General features: G+C 49.5%; 1 protein-coding gene and 1 pseudogene across 1 annotated transcript; both read left to right on the forward strand.

The window, feature by feature from the left end:
- The first annotated feature begins 2,540 nt into the window (after nt 1-2,540).
- On the forward strand, nt 2,541-13,620 carry LOC135460629 (olfactory receptor 14A16-like). The gene is made up of 2 exons (XM_064737528.1): nt 2,541-3,434; nt 13,378-13,620. The coding sequence occupies exons 1-2, from the start codon at nt 2,541-2,543 to the stop codon at nt 13,618-13,620; spliced, it is 1,137 nt and encodes a 378-aa protein (XP_064593598.1).
- Nucleotides 13,621-13,841: 221 nt separating this feature from the next.
- LOC135460630 (serine/threonine-protein kinase PAK 3-like) overlaps nt 13,842-19,521 on the forward strand; it is a 31,914-nt pseudogene continuing 26,234 nt past the window's right edge.

Here is a 19,521-nt window from a genome sequence, read left to right on the forward strand (position 1 = left end):
CAGCCCTGCCAGAGGCAACCTGAGCAGCACTTTGGCCATGGCTGCTGGTCCTGGGCCTGAGGCCGGAGCCGGAGACAAGAGACCCTTGCAGGCCTGGGGCCTCATTGCCTCCTTGTCCCTGCTCAGTAGCCTGGCAGGGGCCGCCCCATGCTCCTGCCCTTGCCATTGCACATCCCCACATGCCAGTGCCCATCCCGGCAAGAGCCCTGAGCAAGGAGGGAGGGACAGCATCTGCCTGGCCAGGGGCTGGGGCTCAGGCCTTGGCCCTTTGTATTCCTCAAACACATCCAGCTTTGCTCAGCACCAGAGACACCTTTGCCTTCTTTGTCCCTAGCTGTCATCACTGCCTCCAGTGTTGTGCTCTAACAGGAACCTGGCGACACTTTCTCAGTCAAGTCCATCTGTGGGACTCATTAAAACTTCATGAAACTTCAGAGTTTCATTTTAAATTTGAGTTCTTGAGAAGATTTTTGAGCCTTCTCTGAGGGACTGAGTCTGATGTAAACAACACCAAATCCCCTAGAGGCTCATTAAGGTCCTTGTGCTGTGTCTGTGCTGCTGAGCTTTAAAGGAACAGCTCTTGCCAGGGCCAGCTCCTCTCCCAGCCCAGCAGGGCTGAGGGCTCTGCCTGCAGGCACTGAGGGGACAGGAGCCAGGCAGAGACAGGCTGAAGGCAATCAGGATTGAGAAGACATTGAGCTGAGACTTCACCTGGGGAAAGATCTTCACAGCCCTGTGCATGGTGAGTTTGTGGGTGCAGGGCAATGTTCCCTGTGCTCCTGGAGGGATCTCCTGAAGCCAGCACACCCCACAGCCTGGGGGATGTGTCAGGAGGACTCTCCCAGTTTCTCTGTGGCACAGGAGCAGGAGCAGGAGGAGGCTTTGCTGCAGAGTGGGGCTGCCTTGGGCACCGTCAGAGGGACAGGGCAGGACGGCTCCTGCTGCCAGGGACGGCTGCAGGGGCTGAAGCTGGGGCTGCAGCCAGGGCTGCTCAGAGCTCCAGCTCATGCCAGCTCATTTCTGAGGGGACTTTTCATTAACTTATTCATAGCTAGGGTTTCCCGCTTGGGTCTCTGCTTTCCTGAGTCTTTGCTCACAGTTTTCCTTGTCTCAGCTTGGTGGCAATGGAAACTCAGCTGTGCAGGGCAGAGCAGGGGCTGAGTCTCTTAAACCATCACCCTGAGGATTCCTGGGCACCTCTGCCAGTGCCTGAACCTGCCCAGCCTCCAGATCCATGCAGCATCACCTTTCCATGGTGCCCAGGCTGGGCGAGCTGTTCTTTAATCCCTGCAGGGCCCAGCAGCTGCAGGGCAGGGCTGGCCCAGGGGCTGGGCTGGGCTCTGGCAGCTCTGGCAGGGAAGGAGCCTGGGGCCACAGGAGCAGCTGGCGCTGGGACAACTCCAGCAGCAGAGCCGTGGGCAGGGAGGGAGGGAGGCAGTGCTGAGGGAAGCCCTGCTGCAGGGCAGATGTGGCACCTGCGGGGCCTGCCCTGCAGGGCACACACTGCCCTGAGCAGCACAGCTCTTGTGTCCCCTCGCAGCCAGCACAGCCCTCAGCCCGGGGGCTCGGGACCCTCAGTCCCTCCTGGGCCGGCAGAGCAGCCCCAGAGATGAAGGACATCTCTGCAGCCATGTGCCCATTCCCTGCTGACCAGGGCCTGAGGGCCACTGTCCTGCCCTGCTGCTGCCTGGCAGGGGCTGGGCAGGGCTGGCCAGGGAAAGGCTTTTCCTCAGGCCCGGCTCTCTCTCTCTCTCCTTTCCTTGCCCAGGTGCTGCTGGCATTGCTGAGGGGCTCTCTGCAATGGCAGTTCCAGCTGCAGGGCCAGGCCCAGCCCTTGGGCTCCTCCTGTGCAGGCTGAGCACAGCAATGGGGTGTTCCAGCTCCCGGTGCCCGGGCAGCTCTGGGCAGGGCAGCCTGGGAGGCTGGCAATGAGCCCACTCTCCTGACTCTGGGAAAGGCAGGAGACACTTTGTGTGCCAGGGATCCCCCTGCTCTCAGCAGTGTCTCCTGGCTGTCCAGGGTAACATGGGAGTGGATTTCAGAGAGGTGCAAGTGCAGGGCAGCTGTAAGAGGAGAGACGGATAGAGCAGCTCCCGTCAGTCTGCACTAAGCCACAGACAATCCTCCTGCCTCCCTGGACTCTCTGTTCTTTTACAATGCAGCAGAATCTCTCGTTCTGCCTCCTGCCATACCCACCCATTCACCCAGACAGCTCCCCTGCATTAGGGGAACAATCTCTATCCACATCCCAACACCAGGACTGGCCCCTGCTCTCACTGTTCCCCTGCACTGACTGGGGTTCAGGGCTGACTCCCAGGTGTCCTGCAGGCCAAAGTCCATCTCCTCATACAACATTGGCCAGCAACAATCAGGGCTCCAGCAAGAAAGGTGAAAAAAGGTCTCTGAGACATAGACAGGGGGAGGTGTTCAGTGCCAGGAAAGGGTCTATGAGAAAAGGCTTTGACTTTTTTGTGAGAAATCTCCCCCTAGTTGTCCCTGTATTTTCTCCTTCTGCAGGTCGAAATGTTCAGAGACAGCAAATGTCCAATAGCACCTCCATCAGGCACTTCCTCCTGCTGGCATTGGCAGACACGCGGCAGCTGCAGCTCCTGCACTTCTGCCTCTTGCTGGGCATCTCCCTGGCTGCCCTCCTGGGCAACGGCCTCATCATCAGCGCCGTAGCCTGTGGCCACCACCTGCACACACCCATGTTCTTCTTCCTGCTCAACCTGGCCCTCAGCGACCTGGGCTCCATCTGCACCACTGTCCCCAAAGCCATGCACAATTCCCTCTGGCACACCAGCAACATTTCCTATGCAGGATGTGCTACTCAGATATTTCTGTTTGTATTTTTCATTTCAGCAGATTTTTCCCTCCTGACCATCATGTGCTACGACCGCTACGTGTCCATCTGCAAACCCCTGCACTACGGGACTCTCCTGGGCAGCAGAGCTTGTGCCCACATGGCAGCAGCTGCCTGGGCCAGTGGCTTTCTCAATGCTCTACTGTACACAGCCAATACATTTTCCCTGCCCCTGTGTCATGGCAGAGCCCTTGGCCAGTTCTTCTGTGAGGCTCCACAGATCCTCAAGCTTTCCTGCTCACACTCCACCTTTAGAAAAATTTGGATTTCATTGGTTACTGTCTGTTTAGCTTCTGGCTGTTTTGTGTTCATTGTTTTCTCCTATGTGCAGATCTTCAGGGCTGTGCTGAGGATCCCCTCTGAGCAGGGACGGCACAAAGCCTTTTCCACCTGCCTCCCTCACCTGGCCGTGGTCTCTCTGTTCCTCAGCACTGGCTTTTTAGCCTACCTGAAGCCCCCCTCCATCTTCTCCCCATCCCTGGATCTGGCCCTGTCAGTTCTGTACTCAGTGGTGCCTCCAGCCCTGAAGCCCCTCATCTACAGCCTGAGGAACAAGGAGCTCAAGGCTGCAGTGTGGAGACTGATGAACAGACTATTTAGGAAGCATCAAACTGCTGGCCTATTTCTGCAAATCACTTTGAATAAAAGTCATCTTTGAAAACTCTGTTGATTTTTTTCATTTTTTTTCTTTGTTTTCAAATACTCTCCAAACCAAGGCCAATGTGTGTTCAAATTCCCATTTTCTTTCTCTCCATTTTCTCTTTAGCCCCAGATTGGGTCAATGAGGAGCTGCAGTGTTGGTGGCTTTAAATGAACTAAAGGATCTCCCAGCAGAATTTTCACTGGAGTTCCCCCTTTTTTTCCCTTTTCTTGAGCTGCAGCAGCAATGTCTGTGTGCAGAGCTGGGGGCAGATCAGGGCTGGCACAGCAGCTGTGCCCAGCAGCAGCAGCAGCACTTGGTGTTGCCAGTGCTGCTGCCGTGGCCCTGCCCCGCTGCCCTGGTGGCCCCGGTGTTGCTGCAGGGCCTGAGTGCTCTCGGGGTCGGGCACAGCCCTGGGGGTGGCAGTGCCGGGGCTGCAGCAGGGACAGGCCTTGAGCACTGCTGGGGCAGTGCTGACACCACAGCCCAGGGCCTGAGGGCTCCAGGCTCCTTGCCCAGGCTCTCTCAAGAACACGGCCAGGCCAATCCTCAGCACTGGCTCAGGAGCCCCTGTTTGCATTGCACAGAGTAGGGGGAGCACCCCCATGCTGTTGCTGTGGGGACATGAACCTGAGGGAGCACAAATGCCATCAGCCCCTGGGGCCAGCAAGGGCTGGGGGACACCAGGGAAACCACTCAGCTTTGTCCTGGCCTCTGCAGTCAGCCAGAAAGTTTGTTCCCATCAGCTGGGAGTTTCCTGTCCCACTGCAGATGCTGTTGCTCAGAGCCAGGGCTGCCTGGCAGCCACTGGCAAACTGCCCTGAGCATTTACTTGGCTTCACCTTTGTTTTCTTTCTGTTATGTTTGTCCAATTATCCCATCTTAAAAAGGCCAAACAATATTAAAAGTAGTAACAATTTCAATTAAATAGTTTAGAAAATATGTAAACAATGGATAATTTGGTTCAAATAATAGCGCATAAGCAAAAACAACCGCGGGGTACGGAGTGCAGGGTTCTTGACCCTTGCCACTTCATGTACAAGCTTGGCAAGTGAAAATCACCCCTTATATGCCATGTGTCAATGCCATCTCCTCCTATTTTCGGTTCGTCACTTTTCTGTCTCCGCCTTCATTACCACCTTTACCACGCATGCGCCACCACTCGGTTTGGTGGTCGCACAAGTCTTTGGGGGTCGTCACTGATGAAGGCCCTGTAGTCTTCTTCGTTGTCCTTTAATTCACCTTTGGGTTACACGTGCGCACCAAGCCAGTACAATGTAAGCCAAGACTAACATATCACTGCATCTACATATCACAGCAATAAGTCCTTTATAATTAGCATTTTCTTGGACCCAATCAGGTTCCTAGTCATTTTTAGCAACTGTATCTTCAGCTTCTTTCCTGTGGTCCTTGAAAACATCTGCTTGGAAGGGGAGGCTGGGTGGAGCCCCTCCTTTCCCTCTCTTCTTTGGCATTACAACTTTTAACTATTAACTGTTTTATTATTCTCAAATATTAATTACTGTATCAATATTGATTACTGTTTCAATTTTTATCAGCACAAATCATACCTATTTATCACAAATCCCCCATTTCTCTTTTTGATCATTATGACTCGTGCTGTATTTAAAAAGCTGTACCTTGATATCTTTTCTATTTTTCAAAATTTTGGTTTTCTCATTGTCTCTTTTCAGCTTCAAACTTTTCTAGCATTTCTATTACTGCTTCTACTCTTTCACACTGTCTTTCAAGTTTAGTTAGCATTTTTTGGTCTATTTAAATCTTTTTAGGTCCTTGTTCTTTAACAGGGGTTGATTTAGCTTTTAATACCATTATAGATCTTGATTTTCTTTTTTCTGCTGATTCTGAATCTAGAGACATTATTTTAATCTGCATCTCCTGAATCACTGAATGAATTAACCTAAAAAAAACACAGAAGTCCCAGAATCGAGCATAACAACATGAACTCTTAACTTTTTCCTCCAAACACTTCCAAAGAGGTTGTCCCACCAATTTGTTTTTAAGATTGAATTCCACTTCTGTACCAGCACATAAGCCACTCTTTTAATTTTCTCTGCAAGTTCAGTAATAGTTTCCCCATAATTATCAATTTTTACACAGCACTCAAATTCATTAAATCTTCCACAAACTCCTCCTTTTTCTGCTAACAGATAGTGTAGGGCTATCCTGTTTTGATACACAAATGCCCGCATCTGTGTATATTGCCTGGGCAACATTTTTAAGGCACCGGAGGTGTGATTTGACACCACCTCCACTACTGCTTGGAGCCTTATTAATCGATTCAAGAGATAAACTGGGGTCCTATATCCCCATGACTCATCCTGAGCCCATGTTGCTGGGTCATAATTTGCTATCATTTGTTTTGCAAGCCCTTCATCCTCCTTCCATTTTTGATTCCCTCTTGCTGTTGGAAAATTTAAATTAAAATCTCTTTTATTCCACTGCAGGGTTTCATACAGTGGAGCTCCTAGCACATTGCTCCTAGACCTCAGTAGAACAAAGAAGGAGGGTTGTATTCTCCCCAAAATTCAGGTTCCTCCCCATTTTTGAGGTAACTCATTGTATGCTCGTTGCCCACAAATCCAATATATCCCATCTGAGGCTTTCCATTTCTTATCAGTTTTCTCCAGTTGTTCCCAATAAGACCTCAGGCTGTCGATGGATTGGTAGGGGTTAGCTCCAGGACTTTTGTACCAGCATAAATTAATCTGTTCATCCCATTCACAATTTATTTCTTTTATTGGTCCCCAATATCTAGCGGGGTTTTCTGGTTGCCAAATTTTTAAACAATTATCCATATTAATCACCAGTGTGGATTTACAAGGAGTATGCCCTACTATTTTATTAAATTTCTTTCCTTCTCGAGTTATACAAATGATTCCAGTTACTTGATGGCTTAAAATCCATCCTTCAGGTCTTTTCAATGTTCCAGAAATTTGGGTGTGGTTCCATATTGGAATACGAATCCCAATATTACCAGTTAGATGGTGCCTGGGCCAGTCTGACCTTCGCTGCTGAGCCAAAGGCGGCTTCTTGGTGCTTTACCCCAGAGATACCTTGGCTGCTGGAGATTGCAGCAGGGCACTGAACAAGTCCAGGCTTGTCAGGAACTCCGTTTACCTCAGGAGAGAGAGCTTCTGGCGATGGTGAAGAGAAAAAGGAGAGGATTCCGCTGGAGGGTTTCCAGATGTTTATTCCATGGTTACAGAAGTCTGAACCGGGGCAACTGCTCCAACCGAAACCCTACCACATGGTCTGATTAACCTTTTAAGCTCAGGGACAGGGGAAGGGGAGGGGACAGGTGAGCCACCAACCAGGTGGGGGGGCGGAGTCTCAAGGTATGAGGGACACCTGGACAGGCCAATGACCCCCAGGCCTGAGGGGCATCCTTTGAATTTGATGAACCACACGACGCCTTGTTGGAATCTTAAGCCTGATTGACAGGACTCATTCAGCAAGGGGGCGAGGGGGAAGGGAGAGAGGTATAGGCACACCTGGGAAGGGACCCGGAAGTTTAAAACAGGACATTGCAACACACCGCAACACCTCCCCCTAGTTTTGTTTAAAAAGAAGAGGACTGGGTTTGTGGTGCAGAATGCTTGCCAAACCATAGTTGGTAAATCAGTTCTTCCTCTACAGGAGGGTCAGTGTTTTCCACTGAGGCTTCCAGGTCATCCATTGGAGCACTGAGGGCTTCCAAATGGTAGACCTCGGGAGGGGGAGATGAGCTTGAAATTAACTTGAGAACCATGCGTTTGATTAGTTCCAAAAACAATGCTACCAACTACAATAACTATAAGTAAAATAAACAGCACTAAAAACACAGTTTTCAGAATAGATCCCAACCAGCCCGAGAGTCCCCAGCCATTGAACAATCCATTCAGCCCGTCGTCAGTTTCTCTGATGATGTCCGAGAGCTTTTGCCAAGGTAGTCCATGTGTGGTTTGGTCTGAGGGACTATGCAGGAGATCGCAGGTGGGATGATCACGAGTAGGACGAGAAGCAAGCTCGGTCTCATGGCGTCTCGAGGCTACACACGAACAGTGGGATCTAAACTGGTACAAGAACTTGAAACAAACATATATTACAAACTATTCCAGATAGGAGGCTTAAATGGAATTTCTTCCAGAGAACACGTGCGGCGTTTTCTTCTCCAGGCAGCATGAGCAACCTGGGGTGCTTCTGCAGATTTCTCTGAGACTTTGGGAACATAGGGCTTTACCCATTTGGAAGGAACCCACCTTAAACCAGAGGGGGTGGATACACAGGCGTATCCACGTCCCCAAGTAACCAATTTGTAAGGTCCCACCATTTTCCAAGTCTCAGGGTCTTTTACTAAAACCGGAGGTTTTTTTTTCATTAACCTGTGACTGCTCCCCCCAAAGTGGTGAAGGATGGGTGGGTTCAGGCTGTCAAAAGAACAATTCAGAAAATTGATTGTGAATAGTGCCCTGGATAACCAGATGTGGGGAGGTTCTACCTTCAGAACCTGTTGTTGCTGGTCCAGGACCCTTTTAATATCACGGTGAGTTCTTTCTACAATGGCTTGACCTGTAGGGGAGTAGGGGATGCCAGTTTTGTGCTCTACTCCCCATTGCTGCAGGAAGCTCCCGAATTCCTTGGATTTATAAGCAGGCGCATTATCAGTTTTCAGCTCCTTGGGGATGCCCATGAAAGAAAAAGCCTGTAAGAGGTGCTTAATAACATCAATAGATGATTCTCCTGTGTGGGCAGAAGCATAGACCGCTCCAGAAAAAGTATCTAAACTAACATGAACATATTTCTGCCGTCCAAAAGACTGTATGTGTGTTACATCTGTTTGCCACAGTTCACAACTGTTCAGTCCCCTTGGGTTTGCTCCCGTACTCACTGTAGGGAGTGCATGTTGTTGGCAATTTGGGCACGTGGCCACAATCACTTTGGCCTGTTCTCGAGTGATGTTAAACTGACAAACCAGGCCAGGTGCATTTTGGTGGAAAAGCTGGTGGCTGATTTTTGCCTGTTCAAAAACATTTGGGAGAGTGGCCATCACTGCAGGTGCAGCAAGAGCATCTGCCCTTCTGTTGCCTTCAGCAATAAACTCTGGCAAGTCAGTGTGTGACCTGACATGCATCACATAAAAGGGTTGCTCTCGGTGAGTGACTAACTTTACCAGTTTTGAGAGCAATTCAAAAAGTTTAATGTTAGATACATCTTGCAGTATTGCTTGATCTGCTCTGGATATTACTCCTGCCATGTATGCAGAGTCTGTAATCAGATTAAATGGTTCTGAGAACCTTTCAAAAGCCCTAACAACTGCAGCCAATTCAGCAACCTGAGGTGAACCTTCCACCTCAGCAATGTCCGTCTCCCACTGCTGGGTTTGAGGATCCTTCCAAGTCATAACGGACTTGTGGGACCTCCCGGACGCATCTGTAAAGACAGTTAGAGCCCTTTTTAAAGGTCTCTTACTTAGAGCAGTTCTTAATTTTAAAGTAAATTGAACATCTTGTTTAAACAATTTGTGAGCGGGCCGCGCTACCGAAAATTGTCCTGAGTAGGAATCCAGAGCAAACTGCAATACTTCATTTTCTTGAAACAATTGTTCCAGTATTTTCATAGTATTTTGACCTGATTTTAACTCAACTGGAATGTGAATGCACTTAAAATCACATCCTGCTAACTCCCTGATCCGGGTCCTTGCTTTCCGGATCAGTTCCGCTAACAGCTCCTGAGGCTTTGTCAGTCTCTTGGACCTTTTGTGACTGAAGAAAACCCATTCTAAGATCAAGAGAGTGTCCCTCTGGTCCTGGTCCTTTTTTGGTGTGTTCTTTGCCTTAGGTGTTTGTTTTTCCTCCCACTGGAAAATAATTCCATGGAGGTGTGGCAACTTACCTAGGATGATAAATTTGAATGGCAGATCAGGCCGGCATCGGTGGGCCTGTCTTGTGGACATTGCAATCTGAACCTTTTCTAGAGCTTTCCGTGCCTCTGGGGTAATAGACCTAGGAGCACCTGGGTCCTCTCCCCCTTTCAATAAGTTGAAAAGAGGGGCAAGGTCTTCATTAGTCAGACCAAGCCATGGTCTTACCCAATTCAAAGACCCACACAACTTGTGGACATCCGCAAGGGTCTTGATCCTTGGATTGATTGCTAGTTTTTGAGGAACAATGGTCCTATTTCCAATTTCTAAGCCCAAATACTTCCAAGGTGGCATCTTTTGAATTTTCTTTTCCTGGAGCTCGAACCCTGCAACAATCAATGCATCAATCGTTAGGTCAAGCGCATGTGTGAGTAAATCATCATTGGGGGCACACACAAGGATATCATCCATATAATGATAGATGATGGCCTTCTCTGCGGCTGCACGCACTGGGGAAAGCAGGGAAGAGACATACCACTGGCAGATAGCTGGAGATACCTTTAATCCCTGAGGAAGAATGGTCCAATGGTACCTTTTCATAGGAGCTTCTAAATTGATAGAAGGGACTGAGAATGCAAAACGCGGTGCATCATCAGGGTGCAATGGGATTTGGAAAAAGCAATCTTTAATATCAATAACAGCTAATTTCCAATCTTGGGGAAGCATTGTTGGGGATGGCATACCAGGTTGGGGAGAACCCATATCTTCAATTGCATTATTAATTTGTCGGAGGTCACAGAGAAGTCGCCACCTCTTTTTGTCAGCTTTTTGGATGACAAACACTGGAGAGTTCCATGGGGACATGGTCTCCACAATGTGGCCCTTTTTTAGTTGCTCTTCTACTAGTTCCTCAAGCACCTTTATTTTTTGTTTACTGAGTGGCCACTGTTTCACGTCAACTGGTTTGTCTGTTTTCCACTTCAGTTTTTGGGTGGGGCGCTGTTGTTCAATGACTGCTGCACAAAAATGCTGTGGAGAGTCTGGAATATCAATGGTGACACCCCACTGGGCCATTAAATCTCTCCCTAACAAAGGTTCTGAATAATCTAACACAAATGGACGAATATTTGCCAATTGTCAGTTTGGACCCTCGAATTGAATAATGCTTTTGGATTGTCTTGCCAATTGCAGACCTCCCACACCTCGAAGGTGACCAGCAACATTTTGTAAAGGCCAATGTGCTGGCCAGTCTTGTACTGGAATCACTGTGCAGTCTGCACCTGTGTCTACAAGCATCTCAATGCGTTTAGACTCCCCACCCCCACTGACATTGCACCACAATTTGGGTTTATCTTTCCCAATAACTTGGACCTGGGCGACCGTGGGCCCTTGTTTTTCGATATTTTCAGGTAAAGATAGCACAGGGATAGCTGGAGCAACAATTTGTCCCTTGGGAAGAAACAGGGGTGGGTGGAAACAGTGCAGGCCGAGAAAAAAATTGCTTGGGATCTGATGTTGTCATTCCTGTAGCAATTTTGATCTCTTGTGGTGTGTGTTTGGTGTCCCCAATGACAATGTACTTACAACGAATTCGGTTCCAAGTACCCTTCTGTTCAGGATTTACAGAGACAAAATGCCAGTCAGTGTCTTTCAGGTGGAGTGACTCTGTCACCTGCAACCTGTAAGGCTCATTGACAGAAGATGTGGTTAATACAGGATCACTTAAATCATAACAAAGGTTATTTTGTTTCACCTTCCACAGTGGAGTAGCAGACTTGTTCTTTGAAGCACCTGCTTCACTTACACAAATATTAATATTACCATGCGTTTGATTTGTTTTGCTACCTCTATTCTCTTGGCCTGCTCTTTTTATGTCTGCACGCCTGGCAGGCGGACGCTCCCTTTTCAGTTTTTTTTTTGTTGACCCCCAGGGAGGGCTTGTAGTTCTCCTCCCCTGCCATTTCTAAATTCATCAAATTCCCTTTTCAGGGGGCACTGGTTACTCCAGTGTCCTAGGTTATTACAAAGCAGGCATGGTTTAGTGGGCTCAACCATTGCTGGTCTCCGCTGCTGCCCAGGGTATCGCTGTGCTGAGGGAAAAGGTGCAGGGCTGGCAACAGCGACACGCTGAGGTGGTCTTGGCAGCAGCCTTGGTCTGGTGTCTTCAGCCACAGTCATCAGAGGCACTTTCCTGTTACAGACTAAAAGCATATCTCAGTGTAGGGGGAGGTTCCATAGGAAGGCTCAGGATTGCCGCTCGACACTGTTCATTTGCATTTGTAAACGCTATTTCCTCTAAAATCTCATCTCTAGGATTCACTTTTTTAGCTTGTATTTCAATGGCTCTAGTTAACCTTTCTACAAATTTCAAAAAAGGCTCTGATGGTAGCTGTTTAATTTTACTATAGGGCTCCAGAGGCCCCTCAGGTTGTAGGGAAAAGAATGCTTTTTCAGCTGCTTCTTTTACCTTCTCGAGTGTTTCTGCAGGAATTGCAGTAGCTTGGACTGAGGGAGAAGACCACTGGCCCTCACCACAGAAGTGCTCAATGGTGAGAGGGTTACCACTGTTGTCTTTCGCTGTGTTTGGATCAGCCTGTAAACCTGGGAGAGCATCTTTTAGCAGTTGTTTCAATGCTGATTCCCATAATTTGAATTCCGTGGAGGTCATGAGGCAGGAAAAAAGCTGTTTTAAATCATGTGGGATTACCACAGTCCTACTCAATTCAGAATTTAAAAGGCCACGGAAATATGGACTGTGTGGACCATATTCCTTATGAGATTTACAGATCTCTTTTAATCAGTTGTCGTCCAAAAGAACTCCAATTAGCAGTTGGGGCTGCTCCTCCCTGAGCTGCAGGCTGAAAGGTAACAGGAGCTAGTGAAAACATGGGGCTATGCATTGGGTCTGCTGTTCCCTGCTCTGTATCCCTGGAATCAGAAGCATTGGGATCACAGCTACAGGTTTGGGGACAGGCAGTGGGTGTGTCCCCACCGTGGGAACCCGGGGAGGGGGCGGGGAAACCGTGGGAACAGGGGGCGGGGTCAGGGGGCGAGCAGAGGGCGGGAACACCTGGTGACATCACATCAGCAGACGCCCCCTGGGAGGAGTAGAGGGGCGGAGCCGAGGGTACTGCAGGAAAGGCAGGGGGAGGGGAGAAGGTGTCACGAGGAACAGGAGGAGAGGGGGATGGGGCAGGAATTTTGGGATGCTTAAGAGGATTTTGGGAAGAAGAAGACCAGGTTTGGGAAGATGCCACGTGGCATCCACCATCTTGTGGACCCCCTAGGGACTGGGGGCCATTTTGGACATCACTGCTCTCCGGAAAGCTAACACGTGCTCTGAATTTCAGAGCAGGGGACACAGGGGATTGGGAAAGCCATGCAGCCTGGCCAGGGCTTTGTGAACAAAACAACTCAGGCATTTCAACAAACTCTGGGAGTCGACTTCCCAATGAGTTTGCACTCTTTAAAATACCAAGTTTTGGGGAAAGAGGTTTAGGGGTTTTAGAGCTAGGAGAGGGAGAAACAGGGAGAGCAGAGGTACATGGCTTTACATTTGGCTTTTTCTCCATTTCCTTTTGTTTGAGCAATGCTGTTCGAATTTGTAAACTCCAAAACACAAATTTAGCTGAGGGTGATTTGCCAGATTGTCCTAAGGTAATCATTTCATTCCCAGCTTTATCCCAGAATTGAATATTGTGGATTTCTTCAGGGGAAATGTTTGGGAACTGCAGAAAAAGCCATCTTATAAACTGTTTCAATTTTCCTTTAGAGAATTTCACATTACCATTAACTAAAATGCTAACAATATTATAATACACTCCTTTTTGTACAATGCTAAGTTTGGAACCCATGTTAGATGTAAAAAGAAAAGTACTTAATCCCGCCTGACCAAAAACAAAGCTAAAATCAGCTACCAATTTCTAAAAAAACCACAGATAGAAAGCGATACCAAGCAGACAAAAGCTTCACAATGCAGCTGTGTATACTGCTTTTAAAATTTCCGGGCAGCAGCAGCAGGGTACGCCCTGCCGAACCGAGGCAGAAACAAAGCCTCCCCCGCCGTGGAATGCAGCCCCCACGCGGAGCAGAGACAGCAGCCACTCCACGCGGCAAGCCGAAACCGGGGCCCCCCCCGCCGTGCCGCGTGTGCAGAGAACACTCCCCACCCCGCACCAAGAGAGATCCCCCGGCCACGTGGAAAGAGAGCCCCCCCGCACAGAGAAAGAGAGGGAGTCTCTCGACTACGTGTAGAGAGCTGAGCACGCTGCTGAGCCGGGGGGGAAGGGCAGAGAGCGATCCCGCTCTGGCGCGAATTCCAAAAGACAGTGAAACACGCGGCAGAAAGCCAAAGCTAGAACGCTCCCATCTGTGGGGCTGCGCAGCCAAAAATGCAAAGGTAAAAAGGAACAGAACTCACGGCAGAGTCTGTTTTTGAGCTTCTGCTCTACCGAAAGCAGAGATACTCACGTGAAATGGAAGCTGTAGGTGGCTGGGTACAGGCAGGTAGGTCTCTTCACCAGAAAAGGACCTCTCTCTGGGCACGAGAAGCTACCCTCTTCTTCCTCTGGAAAATCTGCTCACCACAATGAAGCTGGGCTTTCCAGAGGCGCCGAACAGTCCACGAAAGTTCTTCTGGGAATATTCCCAAAGTCTCTAGCTGAGGCTGATGCAACCAAAGCCCTTCTAGCTGGATGCACGGCTGCCAGAAGCTTTTCTGAGGTACTGTGAGTCCGTTCTCGGGCTGCGGAGTCGCTTTGCCCACCTCAGGGACGCCAATATATTGGAATATGAGTCCCAATATAACCAGTTAGATGGTGCCTGGGTCAGTGTGACCCTCGCTGCTGAGCCAAAGGCGGCACCGTGGTGCTTTACCCCAGAGATACCTTGGCTGCTGGAGATTGCAGCAGGGCACTGAACAAGTCCAGGCTTGTCAGGAACTCCATTTACCTCAGGAGAGAGAGCTTCTGGCGATGGTAAAGAGAAAAAGGAGAGGATTCTGCTGGAGGGTTTATGTCCAGATGTTTATTCCATGGTTACAGAAGTCTGAACCGGGGCAACTGCTCCACCAGAATGCGGCTGCATGGTCTGATTAACCTTTTAAGCTCCGGGACAGGGGAAGGGGAGGGAACAGGTGAGCTACCAACCAGGTGAAAGGGGCAGGGTCTCAAGGGACTAACCCTAACCCTATCCAATGTCCCCCAGGCCTGAGGGACCAACCACACGACGCCTTGCTGGAATGTTAAACCTGATTGACAGGGCACACTCAGCAAGGGGCGAGGGGGAAGGGAGAAGGGAATATTGGCACACCTGAGGAAGGGACCCGGAAGCTAAAAACACACCACAACAGGTACCATTGCACACAAGGCCTGCCTCCACGGAAGAGGGAGAATTCAGTCTCCCTGCTCTGTCTGATACTCAGTTTCTTTCACAGTATTTACTCTGAGAAAGATTAAAGAAATAGATGACATATGAATAATTTAGAAATTAAGGATAATTGATGCTGACCCATCAGAGGGGCATCCACTATCCAGAGCTGCAGCAGGATTGAGGCTCTTTCCACCCATTTATCCCCAAATCTGCAGACCTTTTGAAAACAACAAATGCAGGGAAAACACGTTGTGGGCTGTGAAACTGCAGAATATCCAGCAATGCAGCCTGTTTCTTCTGTGGGGTTGGCAACGGATCCATCGGAATGTTTTACCCTATTGCAAAGCTGAGGGAAGGGTGGCAGGCAGTTTAGCCAGGCTGTCCTGTTCTACAGAGTCTCTTGGGAACTATCAGGCCCAGCACCAACATTAAGGCAGCATTTGCTTCAACTGTCCCATGGCACTCAGCCTGTGGAGGTGCCTGTAAAGTGATTCATCACCTCAAGGCTAACATGAAACATCAGTTTGAATAGAAAGTAGAGCTCTGAGGCCAGGACAGTCATACAAGACTCCTTTGGCAGGAGCTGCACCTGCTGTGCAGGCTGTGCCACACCCAGCAGATTGTCCCCCATGTGCTCCACGCCCCAGCAAGGACCCTCCTCATTTCTCAAGTTAATGGCATCATGAGCAGACATGGTTTTCCCAGGGCCTCTGTGGTTAGAGCTGTGAAATACCAAACACTGCTCACAGCTGCAATTGCAATTGTCCCTCTTCCCACAAAAGCACAAGGCTCTATCCTTTGACTTTGCAGGCACTTTCCCTTCCCCATCAGTCACCATATCTAGGAAAATCTGACAGACTGGGAGGATTCCAGGAAGCAGCAGGAAGCTGAGTCAGAGGAGCTTTAGTCTGGACATCAGGAAAAAGGTTTTTTCACCCAGAGGGTGGTTGGGCACTGGAACAGGCTCCCCAGGGCAGTGGTCACAGCACCAAGCCTGACAAGACTGAAGGAGCATTTGGACAACAATCTCAGGCACTTGGTGTGACCCTTGGGCTGTTCTGTGCAAGGCCAGGAGCTGGACTCGATGGTCCTGATGGGCCCATCCAACTCCCCATATTCTACACTTCTGTGATTCTGAGAACTAATAGGCTGCAGGAGGGCAGAAATAGGTGACAAGAGGAAAGAAGTGAGGTTGGTCGGAGAATCAAGTCACTGAGTTCACAGAAGATGCAGGATACAGGACCCTTCCTTCCCATCACTCCCATTCTCTGTCTCATCCCTTCTCCCTCCCACACACATGAAGGTGAAGAATATCACTAAAAGAAGAAGAACCTGCTTGACTTCCATGTCCATGAGAGCAGTCATTGCTCGTGCAGGAGTCACATTCTCCACCATGATCCCCAGGGTCTGACTGGCTGCTTTCTGAACAAATTCTGGAGAGTTGGACACCATCTGGAGAAGGACCCGAGCAACTTCATCCACCTTAGAGTCCATGTCCTTCTTCAAGGTCACAGAGAGCTCTCCCAGAGTGACAATGGCAGAGTAGGACTCCTGGGAATGGAGGTTGGTCACCTGGGGAAGCCATGAGGAGAAACATAAGAATCACCTTGGAAAGAAAACCAGTTGCCTTCAACAGAAGTCCCAGGAAATGACAACACGTCCCACTGTGTCCAGAGGAACATACAAGTACAGAAAGAGCAGGAGAGCACAAGCACAGAAAGGCACTTACTCTGGCACTAATTTCTGGCCTCAGACCTGCTCACTGCAGGCCTAAAATAAAAATTTCATTAAGTGTTCTACTTAACCCTTCTAAAATGTCCACAGCTTTGATTTTAGGCCCTTTATGAAAATTAAAGCAAAAGCTGCTTTCAGATCATAATGGAACAACTGATAAAGATAAAATAGTCAGGTGCTCCTGTTCAAAAAAGCAACACCAGCAGTTGAAGCACTCACCCAGGAAACAGAAAACACAGGCTCAGGTCTACAGAATAATTTACAGTCTTGAATTACAGCTTGGGCAGAGACTGGGATTCTGGCAAATAATATCATTAGTGTCTCAGTTTCTGCGTTTGCACATTGCATTATAAAGGCTCCACACTCAAAGATGAGTGTCAGATACCCGACCTGCCAGTAAATACAGCTGCATGTGCCCACAGATCCTACAGACAGCTGACAGACATTGGAAATATCAGGTCTAAACCAGAAATGAAGGCAGACCCTGAGCACACATGGAGATGAACAAGCACATACCTACTCTACACATCGTGTTTGAAGTATGGGGGACAACTCAGAACAATGTTCTCACCTCGCTGGTAACTGCCAAGCAAACCTCACCAAGTCTGCAAAGCAGGACCTATGAATGGGACCCAGCCAGGTGTTGGATGGTGAAGAGTCCCTTCTCCTTCAGCTCCCTGAAAGGCAGAAAATTGATTTTTCTCTCCACCGAGGCAGCACCCTCTGAAATGACCAGGCTGGCAGCTCAGTGAACAATGGGAGGAGCTTTTCAAAGAGCGCTTAATGAAATCATGGAACGCGTTGCCCCAGGATGCCGTGGCTGTCAAAAGCATTCACAAACCCAAGAGGCAAAGAGAGGGGTTTCAGAGTGGCCATTTGAGAAGACAGCCTTTCTGAAACCTCTGGCACATGAGGCCCCTCTGTCACTGCTTCCTAGGAGCTGTGAGACCGGGCCATGCTGCTGTTTGTTGTCACCTCCCTGTACCTGTCCCTGAGACACAGTGCCATCGGGCTGTTATTGGTGCATTTTGCTTCTTTGCCAGCCCCAGCAGGCATTCAGCAGGGAGAGTCTGCACTGCCACTCTGGAGCTGAGTTTCCACTCTATGATCTTGGCCTCTCTGTCACCCCCTCCACTCCCCCTCACACATTCCCCAAAAAAGCAGCAGGATGTCTGCTGGGACCACCTCAGCCTGCAGGAAGGACAAGTGGGTCCTGGTCTCTTCTGACCCACAGCACAGCTTTCCTTCAGCCCAGCATGGAAATATAAAAACTGTATTATCACCTCACACAGAGGGCCAGGAGCTTTTTATTTTGGCTGCAGGTGTCCTCAGGGCATTGGGGAAGAGGCGAAAAAGAGTGTTTTGCAGCAAGCAACCCGGCTACTCAGGCAGGAGGGAAGGAAAAGCGTCTGGAAGCTGCTTTTTAGGACTTTGGTTGTTCTGCTGAAGCTTCTGACAGAGCTGATGGGCAGATCCCAGAGCTGTGGAGAGTTCCTGGGAAATTTGTCCTTGGATATGTCTACGAATGCTCTCCCAGGCATGAACTGCCATCTGTGTCCTGTCCATATGTTACTGCCTTGACTGTTGAGTGTCTGAGGTGCCTCTTGAGGCTGCTATGGACCTCCTTCACTAAGGAATGGATTGTGATACAACATCCCTTTCTGCTTCTATTTGGGCACTGACAGAGCCTGGAGAACTCTGGCTGGAGCTTGGGCTCTGGCCAAGCAAGATTGCAAATGAGAGCAGCTCGTGGTCCTCAGCTCTTCCCTCCTGCTGGGACAGACAGACATGGCCATGGGGAAAGAATGGAGATGCCCCATCTGCCAGGGCAGTAAGAAGGATGTGAATTTTTCTCTGCCCTGTCACCACCAGTTCTGCCTGGGCTGCATCCTGCAGTGGGCAGAGAGAAATCCAGCGTGCCCACTCTGCAGAAGAATGATAGAAGCTGTCAGGTTTTCTGAGTAGGATGAACAGGACTACATACAATGTGCCATCAGCTCCCCCAAACAATTGCTGGAGTCCAGCAGGGAGAGAGCCTGGCCACCTTGCTGAAAGCAGCCCCCCAGACCCTGTGATGGCTGCTCCATCTTCCCCACAGGGAACACTGTCCCCAGCTGAGCAGGGGGCTGCAGGACCAGAGCCTGTGCATGGCCTCCTGCCCAAGGAGTGGGCCGAATTTTTCAAATAACAATGTCATCTACTGGACCCAAGGTGGCCCTGGCTGCACCAGAAGCTGGAGGGAATATGCCAGCACCAGAGATGGCTGTTTAGGGAATTCATAGAGCAGCATCCTGCACGCCCTCTGTGCCTGGGGTCAAGTTGCCAAAATCTTGGTGCCAGTGCTGCAGCTTCTCCTCTGTAGCAGTCTGAATTGCTGCTAGCATAGTCCAGGGCAAAGAAGCAAAAAGGACCTTTGCATGATCTCCACAGATGTTTTATTCAGCTGTGCAGGGAGATGTTCAGGTCCCAGCACCCACACACAGAGGGTCTCACTTTGTCTCCACAGGGGCCTGGGGGCTGACCCTGATCTCGGGCAGTACAAAGATAAGGGGGCCAATCAGGGAATAGGGAAGGTGTGGCTCAGGAACACAGGAACAGACACAGGAACAGGGGAAGGAGCCAATGGGGTCTAACAGCTTTTTGAGGGAAGCTTCTTGTGTCTCCCTAGACCAGGGAAAGCCTCACCAGGGTCTCCACAATTCCCTGTCTTTTATATTATTAGGAAAGCTTCTCTGAAGGATCAACTGAATCAACACAAAATGACAAAAACGATCAAAAGCACTCATAAGACAATTGTTCAAAATGGAAACAATTCTGAGTTCCCAACGTGCCAACAGATTTCTTGGAGTGTCTTAGATCTGACAGGAGGGATGCAGGGTTTTCTCAGCACAGTTTATCAGGAAGCTGAGTCACACATACTGAACCTCTGGTCCATGGCCTCCTCACTGCCATCGTGCAGCAAGGAGGCCCAGAGGCTGCTGTGCTCTGGGCCTGTCAGGGATGAACACAGCGGCTCTGTGGCCAGTGCCAGCTCCAGCTCCAGCAGCTCAC

The sequence above is a fragment of the Zonotrichia leucophrys genome, unplaced genomic scaffold (assembly GCF_028769735.1).
Source record: "Zonotrichia leucophrys gambelii isolate GWCS_2022_RI unplaced genomic scaffold, RI_Zleu_2.0 Scaffold_69_233693, whole genome shotgun sequence".
In the NCBI taxonomy this organism is placed as follows: domain Eukaryota; kingdom Metazoa; phylum Chordata; class Aves; order Passeriformes; family Passerellidae; genus Zonotrichia; species Zonotrichia leucophrys.